General features: G+C 36.7%; 1 protein-coding gene across 1 annotated transcript; it reads right to left on the bottom strand.

The window, feature by feature from the left end:
- Positions 1-44: 44 nt before the first annotated feature.
- Positions 45-9,638, bottom strand: chrne (cholinergic receptor, nicotinic, epsilon). Its single transcript, XM_084413523.1, has 12 exons — positions 9,206-9,638; positions 8,570-8,703; positions 6,604-6,648; positions 4,672-4,781; positions 4,432-4,587; positions 4,228-4,331; positions 3,250-3,450; positions 2,959-3,073; positions 2,755-2,869; positions 2,458-2,665; positions 1,550-1,683; positions 45-1,414 (listed from the first exon to the last, which is right to left on the bottom strand). Exons 1-12 carry the CDS (start codon positions 9,279-9,281, stop codon positions 1,247-1,249), a joined length of 1,566 nt encoding a protein of 521 aa, XP_084269649.1. The 5' UTR covers positions 9,282-9,638; the 3' UTR covers positions 45-1,246.
- Between the last annotated feature and the right edge of the window lie 1,692 nt (positions 9,639-11,330).

Below are 11,330 nucleotides of genomic sequence, written 5' to 3'. Positions count from 1 at the left end.
AAAATGTAACTGCTGCTGAAGTCAAGAGTTTACAAAGTTCCTTGCAATATATCCCTCCACTTTTATACATGCACATAATTATACACACATACATATATTCACAGATATCGTGACCGACCGTAGGCCTACTGTGTTGTCTATATTAGTAATTGTTCTATTAATTTGTAACTGTTGTCTGTACCTTTACATATTAAAGTAAAACTCTCTCTCAAAAAAAAAATAAAAAAATACAAAAGATGTCACTGGATTCTACACTTTTGTACTTTATTTACCCCTCAAGGGTACATATTAGTACCTTAAAGGTAGCCAATATAGTATTACCTTTAAAATAAAAAAGAAAAGTGTATATAAGTATACCTTTTAAAAGAATTCTGCCCCATAGACAGCTTTTGTACAATTTTTCTTTCTACGAGTATGGTATCTAAGCTAAAAAAAATTATCAAATAGATGTCTACCTTGAATATGCCAGTTCATTTTTTCTCCGTCTTTGGTGCATGTAGAAAAATGCACAGTGCTCAATAAGGATTTAAAAGTGTTCTTACAAGCAGACTTCAAACTTTTTTTCTTATAAATTTGCAGTGCATATCTTAAGACAGTGTTAATTAATATGTGTGTGTGTAAAGCTTATAGTAAATAACAAACTGTAAAATTGCATAAGTGAAATTTAACATTTAAAACGACAATGAAATACATAAGATAGAACAAACAAAAATTTAACATGCGTCTCAATAATACTAATGCTAAATACTACAGTACAATCAGTTATAAAAAAGGGTCTGATTGTAACACACTGTGAACAGTAACACACACTGTAAACAGAGACGATAACCTGGGGTTGGGGCATTGCAAAAATGCAGCCACAGTGAACTGGAGAACCATTACATGGTATGAAATGAGCTGAAATCTTTCTAATTTATTCCTTGTTATTTCACTAATTCTTTTCTTTCTTTTTTTGCACAACTATAAGCAAAATGTACATTCCTATAAAAATCCCACTAGTGTAAGTAATATTTAGTACAAAATGTCAATGCATGCATGGACAACCATAGTTCCAAATATCAAATATAAGACAAGATCTCATATCAAGTCGAACGATACTGTTCAAATCATGTACAGCTTGTTGTACTCTAACTCCAGATATAAAACTTGTCCTAGCATTTTTTATGTTCCAAATAAGCAGAAAGGAATTGCCTCTTTGCTCGTTCCATCTCTCTACCTGTTGGACAGAGTCTTCAGAGTTTCTTCTCTACTCAGGTAAGTACTTTTTGTTCTCCCAAGGAAATGGGTAGTCAGGTGCCTGGTTGAAGTGACCCATGAGGAAGATGGCCACTGTTCCAACAGAGAATAGCAATATGGCTGCCCAGAAACAAACCTTGTCAATCATCTTTCCAATCAGCACCCAACTCTCCATCTCCTGAAAAAAAAAAAAGAAAAAAAAAGAGGAACACGATGAAAAACAAGATAAATAAAACAAGTGTGTTAGTGGAGATGACCGCACTTATGATGTTTATAAAAGTGTTCTCTTGCTAGGAGACAAACACACACTTACAGATCCGATGTCATTCTGCTGCTTAGTGGATTCAGCAATGAAGTTACAGGCATCCACACACTCTTTTATTTCTGGTGCTGTCTTTGCCAGACTCTTGTATAGGTTTGCCGTACTGCTCACATCAATTTCATCCACTAGAGGGAGACATACACAAACACATTTGAAGCTACAACGGAATTAAATGTTTTACACACCACCACTAATTGTTAAAGTCGGCATGAAACAGAAGTTGACAGTTTTTTTTCATCCATATTGTGTCATATAGCCGAGTAAAACGGCTTCTGGAATGAGTATGCCGGGACTTCGTCCTCGGGAATTGACTGGATCATAGGAAGTTGGTCGTTGCTAACTAAATGGAGGCAGATCTGAATACCAGTTTCCAATCAGTTGTGGAGGATATTTAGTCCCACCTTCTGCTGAGACATAGGTCATGAAGAGTGCACATGAAATAAAAAAAATAATGATGTGCATGGACATTTCCTTTATAATAAACACTGCAACATTATTTAAAAAAATAAGAATTGTCCATTTTGATTTCATTGAATCAAAATTTTATGGAACATTGCAGTGTTTATTAAATATGATTTATCTGTGCACATCATTTTTTCTTTCAAATTCATGTGCCCTTACAATCTTTAATCAAAAAACTTCCCCTCCGTCTTGTAACGACATCTCATCTCTTCTCTGATGAAGTGTTCACCTGTCACTCGGATGAGATCACAGCAATTGCAAACCACAACCTTTCAATTAATTCCTAAAGGACAAGATCAAGTTCCGCCCCACAAGAAGCCGTTTCACTTGGATACTTCCGTTTTATGCCGAATGACCACATGTATGCATCTGTAGTTCACTATATTCCTGTATAATAATGAATTCTTTAGGTAAGTGAATGTTTGAATTTGTTTTACCAATTGAGCGCATAAGTCCATGTCTTTCTCTCTGTTTATCAAACATCATCTCACTGCGTGGCTGTTTCAAAACATATTCCTCTGCCCTCTGCATCAGCCCAAACGAACTGCGGCGCCTCTCCCTCATTTCATACGTCCCTCCACCTGGCTCCTCCTCATCCACAAATGAGGCCATGCCAAGGAAACGAGGGACCACCACGAGGAAAATCTAGTGGATGTAAAAGAAGGACTACAGATTCAGCAATATTTATAATTAGGAAATATTATATATTTAGGACAAAACACACATAAACGCACATGTTTGATGGTGTGCGACATGTTGTGTGTACTAGGACTGCGGAGGGAGAAGTTGAGGACAATAATGCAGTTGGTCACGATCAGTGTGGTCATACACATGACGAAGATTAAATACCTAAAACAAAGCAAGAAAGAGTGGAATTAAAGCCAGTAAGACTGATACAACTTGGTTTAAAAATCAGCTGTCTACACACTGACACTCACTTGCCAATAAGAGGCACGGAAAGTGACGTTTCTGGAATCTTCTGAGCAATCAGGAAGAGAAACACAGTCTGAGCCAACAGTACAGAAATGGACACAGTCAACTTCTGCCCTCCAGCTAAAAGAGACAGAAAGAAAGATAAACAGTGTACAGAGACAGACAGAGTGCAAAAGAGATACGACAGACGGAGGGAGTACCACTACCAACATTGTAAGACAAAAAGAAAGGGATCTTAATACTGTATTTTGAGGCATACTGTACATTAACCTCAGAATATCTACACATGCAAACACCTTTTGCAGGTAGAAAAAAGGCCAGAACAACCAGAGAGGAGATGAGAGAGCAGGGCAGGATGATGTTGATGATGTAGAAGAGTGGTTTCCGCTGGATGATGAGGTTGAAATACACCTCCTGGTACTCTAGGTCATCGGGGGAGTAACGCGAGTTGGTCATCTTACGGGCGGGACGGTGCTTGATTGCCCACTCCCCGTTTTCTGTGAGAACATATAATTAGAGCATCAGAAGAAAGACATGTTATTGGATGATCCTCCTCTTAGTATTAAATGTGATGTAATAAATGCTTTGTAAGCATTTCAAAATGCTTTGAAATGCTTTCTCAGTACAACTGAAAAATTATATATATCATTTCCCTATTTTATCTGTTCTTGATTTATCTTTTTGAATTGTAATTGCTTTAAGAGTTTCATCATTATTTTTAATCGGTTCATTGAAATGTTTAGTTTCAAATTTTGAATAAATTACACTACCGTTCAAAAATTTGAGGTCTATACATTTTTTTAATGTCACCACCAAGGCGGCATTTTTTATCAAATATACAGTAAAAAAACATTTGTGAAAAATTACAATTCTACAAAATTCTATTTTAAAATGTAATTTATTTCTGTAATGGCAAAGCTGAATTTTCAGTTACTCCAGTCTTCAGTGTCACATGATCATTCAGAAATAATTTTAATATGCTGATTTGGTGCTCAAGAAACATGTCTTATTATTATCAATGGTATAAACAGTTCTTCTGTTTCATATTTTGTGGAAACTGGAATGCTTTGTTTGCAGGATTCTTTAATGAATAGAAATTTCAATAGAACAGCATTTATTAGAAATAAAAATATTTAGCAACATTATAAATGCCTTTACTGTCACTTTTGATCATATTAAGTCTGTCCTTACTAAATAAAGGTATTCATTTCTTTAAAAAAAAATCTTAGTGATCTCAAATTGTGTCTAAGTGTGTGTGTGTGTAAATTGTGCACCTGTGAAGGCCTCAGGATCGATGTCCACCCACTCAATAGGCTTCCCTGTATCTGCATCTTCTGCCAATATCATAATAATTTCATTTGCACTGTATGTCTGAGACCTGTAGATGAAATAAAAATAAATAATAAAAATGAAAAAATCATGAATCTCCATGAACCCATGAGCCTTGCATTTAAACACAAATCTCACTCTGTGCCAACCTGAAGACTAGTGTGCAGTTCTGCCAGTCAAAAGGGAAGTAGGTGATCTCAATGGTACAGGTACTGCGGTAGATGGCAGGGGGAAGCCAGTACATGGAGCCATCACTCGAAATCAACACATTAGCGTAGTATGCCACATCAAACTTGCCATCAATGCTGTGAAGAGAGTAGAAAAGAGATCACTTTTCAAGTGACAAAAGAGAAAATATTGGAAAACTTACTCTTTTACTGCTAACTCACTTGTTTTCCAAAACTATGTCTGGTAGCCACACAGTGTTGTATGGCACACGGATCGTATCAATGCCGTGATATTCAGATGTATTCCATGCAAGACGGTAATCCTGCCATTGCTAAAGAGCAGAAACATGAAAGAAGAAAAGCAGGAATTAGCAGGACATAGAACAGAAAAAAGAAGTGCAGACAGACACATGTACCGCGTTACAAGACATTTTAGATTATAATCGTGAACAAATGAAGGAGCAAAAATATAGGAGAGAGAAAATTGTTCAGAAAAAAGATCAAGTAAATATGGAGAGATGATGCAAAGGAATAAGAAAAAGCAAAAAAAAAGAAAAGTATTTTACATCTTGAAATATAAGATAATTAAGATAAATGATTATGAAAGATAAATTATTTCTTTGAAGCATCTTGAAGGCTATTCCGACAAAACAAGTTTTTGTATCCTACTGCACCGCGTTTCTATTGTTTTTCTGTAAACACACGAGACAGACGTCTTTAAATGTTTAGAACGCCATGCCAAGTTTAACTTTTAAAAAGGTTTTGAAAACTTTTGAAAAATGTTTCATTTCTTTTTTTACATTGGGCATCACATTTTGTCTGCATGAAAGGGAAATTCACCTGTTCAAAATGCATGTTATTGATCTTATGTAGATTCATTTATGTATATGCTTTTTTTAAGCACATCATTTTTCATGTTCCAGGAAAAAGTCAGACCTCTCTCTTGTGATATACAGTACCAGTCAAAAGTTTGGAAACACTACTATTTTTAATGCTTTTGAAAGAAGTCTCTTAGGCTCATCAAGCCTGCAGTTAAAAAAAACAAAAACAAAAAAAAAAACAGTAAAATTATGAAATATTATTACAATTTAAAATAATGGTTCTCTTTTTTAATATACTTTAAAATGTAATTTATTTTTGTGATGCAAAGCTGAATTTTCATCAGCAAGTACTCCAGTCTTTGGTGTCTTATGATCCTTCAGAAATCATTCTAATATGCTGATTTATGATCAATGTTGGAAACAGTCGTGCTGCTTAATATTTTTTTATAACCTGAGATACTTTTTTCAGGATTATTTGATGAATAAAAAGTTAAAAAGAACTGTATTTATTTAGAATAGAAATCTTTTGTAACAATATACACTACCGTTCAGAAGTTTGGGAACAATATTTTTTTTTTTTTTAAGAAATTAGTACTTTAATTCAACAAGAATGTGTTAAATTGATAAAAGGTGATGGTAACGATTTATATTGTTAGAAATGTTTTTATTTTGAATAAATGCTGTTTTTATGAATAAATGCTGTTAACGTTTTACTCATCAATGAATCCTGAAAAAAGTATTCCAAAAAAAAATATTAAACAGCACAACTGTTTCCATCATTGATAATAACTGAGTATCAAATCATCATATTAGAATGATTTCTGAAGGATCATAAGACACCAAAGACTGGAGTACTTGCTGATGAAAATTCAGCTTTGCATCACAAAAATAAATTACATTTTAAAGTATATTAAAAAAGAGAACCATTATTTTAAATTGTAATAATATTTCATAATATTACTGTTTTTTTTTGTTTGTTTTTTTAACTGCAGGCTTGATGAGCATAAGAGACTTTTTGCAAAAGCATTAAAAATAGTAGTGTTTCCAAACTTTTGACTGGTACTGTATGCCTGACTTCTATAATCATTTAAACCCTGTCCCTTTTTATTACTTTTATTTTATTTTATTTTTAACAATGGACTGCAAGCTCTCAAACTACCTCCATCCAATCAACAACCAGTGAAGAGAAGAGAGTACTATTGTTTTCTTTTTCGATGATCTGTTTCACTCGAATGCACGAAAAGATCCGTCATTACTTCTGTTACATTGCGACTTTAAAAGTAAAAACACGTTCTGTGTGAGCGGCCCCTAGGAGGTTGCATAAGATACTTACAATCTCAATCCAAACATTTGTAGTGAGAGTCTCCGCTTTTTCATTCTGTTCAGGGAAGAAAAGATTCTAAATGTAAATAGTCTCTAGCTGTTGCACTGTGCACAGTCCCTGTTGAATATATAATTGAATTATTTCTAAAAGAAACTACAAACATTATCTAAATATTACCAAAATATTTTATAATATACTAGCAATGATGTACATGCACATTTCTAAAAACAAATGTTATGTTATTTGTAATATTTCAGCTTTTACTTATGTTTACTGCTATTTAGATCACTGATATAATGTAATTATATATACAGTGAGGAAAATAAGTATTTGAACACCCTGCTATTTTGCAAGTTCTCCCACTTGGAAATCATGGAGGGGTCTGAAATTGTCATCGTAGGTGCATGTCCACTGTGAGAGACATAATCTAAAAAAAAAAATCCAGAAATCACAATATATGATTTTTTAACTATTTATTTGTATGATACAGCTGCAAATAAGTATTTGAACACCTGTCTATCAGCTAGAATTCTGACCCTCAAAGACCTGTTAGTCTGCCTTTAAAATGTCCACCTCCACTCCATTTATTATCCTAAATTAGATGCACCTGTTTGAGGTCGTTAGCTGCATAAAGACACCTGTCCACCCCATACAATCAGTAAGAATCCAACTACTAACATGGCCAAGACCAAAGAGCTGTCCAAAGATACTAGAGACAAAATTGTACACCTCCACAAGGCTGGAAAGGGCTACGGGGAAATTGCCAAGCAGCTTGGTGAAAAAAGGTCCACTGTTGGAGCAATCATTAGAAAATGGAAGAAGCTAAACATGACTGTCAATCTCCCTCGGACTGGGGCTCCATGCAAGATCTCACCTCGTGGGGTCTCAATGATCCTAAGAAAGGTGAGAAATCAGCCCAGAACTACACAGGAGGAGCTGGTCAATGATCTGAAAAGAGCTGGGACCACCGTTTCCAAGGTTACTGTTGGTAATACACTAAGACGTCATGGTTTGAAATCATGCATGGCACGGAAGGTTCCCCTGCTTAAACCAGCACATGTCAAGGCCCGTCTTAAGTTTGCCAATGACCATTTGGATGATCCAGAGGAGTCATGGGAGAAAGTCATGTGGTCAGATGAGACCAAAATAGAACTTTTTGGTCATAATTCCACTAAACGTGTTTGGAGGAAGAAGAATGATGAGTACCATCCCAAGAACACCATCCCTACTGTGAAGCATGGGGGTGGTAGCATCATGCTTTGGGGGTGTTTTTCTGCACATGGGACAGGGCGACTGCACTGTATTAAGGAGAGGATGACCGGGGCCATGTATTGCGAGATTTTGGGGAACAACCTCCTTCCCTCAGTTAGAGCATTGAAGATGGGTCGAGGCTGGGTCTTCCAACATGACAATGACCCGAAGCACACAGCCAGGATAACCAAGGAGTGGCTCTGTAAGAAGCATATCAAGGTTCTGGCGTGGCCTAGCCAGTCTCCAGACCTAAACCCAATAGAGAATCTTTGGAGGGAGCTCAAACTCCGTGTTTCTCAGCGACAGCCCAGAAACCTGACTGATCTAGAGAAGATCTGTGTGGAGGAGTGGGCCAAAATCCCTCCTGCAGTGTGTGCAAACCTGGTGAAAAACTACAGGAAACGTTTGACCTCTGTAATTGCAAACAAAGGCTACTGTACCAAATATTAACATTGATTTTCTCAGGTGTTCAAATACTTATTTGCAGCTGTATCATACAAATAAATAGTTAAAAAATCATACATTGTGATTTCTGGATTTTTTTTTTTAGATTATGTCTCTCACAGTGGACATGCACCTACGATGACAATTTCAGACCCCTCCATGATTTCTAAGTGGAAGAACTTGCAAAATAGCAGGGTGTTCAAATACTTATTTTCCTCACTGTATGTCTGTTCACTAAAAACTCACAATACTTGTTACTGTTGGCAGGGAGATTAGTTACCAAGGAGATGAGGTTGGTAAGGGTTAACTTGACCTGAACCTTCACTTTTTCATCAATGTTTCTTGCTGGTCGAATATTTTTATTGTAGTTCTTAAATTTATCTGCAATCAACTGCCTCTCCTCATTTCCACTGACTGCAAAATAAAGAATGAAAGACAGAAATTAGCTTTAAAACATACTAACAAAAACATTGTTAGTAGACAAATTGAATAAATTAGTGAAAGTGTGAAAACTCAGAGTTTACAGAATTTATTACTAAAAGTTAACAGCGTAATATTTAAGATTTCCTAGGGAGATATATCAATTATCATTAAATTTTAATGTTACAAGATTCCAAATCATAGCATAATATTCATAATATACATTAGCCATTTAATAGGCTACTTTACAGACTCAGCACTGTAAACCCAATAAAGTACAGTAGCTTACACTGCTGTAACACCTAAACACAATGTTAATGTTTGTAACAGCTTTATATTACATTTTTATATTATTAAATATCCACAAAATAGAAAGGACCTTTATAAAATATAATACACTTCAATATAAATCTGCCCGCGGTCACAGTGCACTGGCAAGTGTGATAAAGACGAAGAACCACGTCAGTCACTGTTTGAAGAACACAAGAGCACGTACCTTGTAATACTAATACAGTGGCCACGAGCGCAAAAGCAAATACACACGTCCTGCCAAACCGGTCGGCCATGGCCATGGTCGCCAAAAGACGGTCTTGAAAGTTGGTAACAAAGAGACAGACACGTAACTTTCCAGCAGTCAGTAACCAAGCTCGCTCTCTTCTCTTCGGTGCTACAGCTGTCACTGCACGAGGCTCGAGTTACAGCGCTCTTAAAGTCACATTCACTAATCGCCAATATCATAACGCCATTAATAATAAGCAACAATGATTCAGATTATGTAGGCTACTTCTCAAGTATGACTGTAAGTGATCTCAGATATAATGAATAGAGCCAAAACCATGCTGACAGGAGCGTGAATTTCAATTCGCTTTGGTTCACTCAACTGCTGCGCGAGCTCATGATGATGCTTACAGTCGTGCATTTCGAGTATCATAATGGCTTAATGACGATACGTATAACGGTTATTGATAGTGTTGTTCAGCCTTGGGGAATTGTGTTTCAGTCTGAGCAAATGATAAGCAATGTCAACAGGTGTAAGGGTGGGGAGGGGGGCTTTAGGGCCACAGTGTTGATGTCTCCCATGCACGTGGGTATAAATAACCAGTGCTCTGCTCTGTATATCACTGGAACAAAGTAAATGCAGGGGTTATGGAGCCAATGGTGTGTTGTGTTGTATAAGAAAAGTCCGTAAAAATATGCCCCAATGTACATAATATGAAGGAATTTTTTCACTGGTGTTTTACTTGTATTTTGAATTACGCATTGCATAAAATAACAGATGTCCTGGCAGAAAATTGCCAGTACCTTTCCTTTTTCTACAGATCATTTTTCTCTCACATTGTACATGGGGACCAAATGTCCTCACAAGAATATAAAACTTGAAATGATCTTACATCGGCATGTCTTTATGAGGGAAACACTTATAAACGCAATAGGGTTTGGTAGTAGGGGTAGGGGACAGATAATATTATAGCTCAGTATCAAACCAATAAAGGTCAATAGAAAAGTGTGTGTGAGGGAACAACGAGAACTGTTAAAAGTTTATTTTTGTTCCCAGAAGGTAAAAAGCTCAACGGTGAGTTATGAGAGATGTCTGAGTGGTGAGCTCATGTACAAAACTGTCCTGCATGTCAGGTTTTAAATGATTTATGAGGTCCAGCACACACTATGATAGCTGACACTATAGGTCGGTTATAAAGAATGTCTGCACACCATAGAGAGCATTTCAAATGAAATAGCCACTATGATCTACTGATGTTTCAAATTTCAATAATCTTATGCACACAGTCTTTAATAACAGGTGAGGTCAGGCTCTTTGATGCCATTTAAATTAGATTATAGAATCATGTTGTTTATTTCATGGATTTTTGTTTTATTTACATTCTGTATGAGCCAACTGGCATCGATGCATTGCTTGGCCAGTTGCTGGCCACTGGGATTAAGTGGTACAAGGTACATGAGCTTAAGTGTTACTGGATTGCAAAGCTTGTTGGTGGGTTTACCGGAGCATGAATTCCTGTCTCCTTTGTGTACTATTAATATGACCTGAAATTGAACCGTGTTCTATGTGGGTAACCGGAAACTCCACATCCGGAGAAACGTGACACACTGTCTTTGCCAAATGAGAATGTCAAAGATGCATGTGATAAGTGTCATGAACAGTGACTTTTTGTCTTAATTTTCTAAATGTGTCTTACCAAAATGTATTCATCATATTGGATTAATCTCACCATGAGCATGTAGCAAACATCCCAAATTGTTAGATGAAAAGCCTTCTGAAAAATTGTTGGTAGATACAAGAGATGCCCACTGAAGCTAAGCAGGGCTGAGCCTGGTTAGAGACCTCCTGAGAAAACCAGGTTGCTGCTGGAAGAGGTGTTAGTGAGGCCAGCAGGGGGTGCTCACCCTGTGGTCTTTGTGGGTCCTAATGCCCCAGTATAGTGACGGGGACACTATACTGTCAAAGAGCACCGTCCTTCGGATGAGACGTAAAACCGAGGTCCTGACTCTCTGTGGTCATTAAAAATCCCAGGATGTCTTTCGAAAGAGTAGGGGTGTAACCCCGGCATCCTGGCCAAATTTGCCCCTTGGCCTCTGTCCATCATGGCCTCCTAATCATCCTC

This window comes from Rutilus rutilus (genome assembly GCF_951802725.1).
Source record: "Rutilus rutilus genome assembly, chromosome: 7".
Taxonomy (NCBI): domain Eukaryota; kingdom Metazoa; phylum Chordata; class Actinopteri; order Cypriniformes; family Leuciscidae; genus Rutilus; species Rutilus rutilus.
This window is presented reverse-complemented; position numbering and strand designations above follow the sequence as displayed.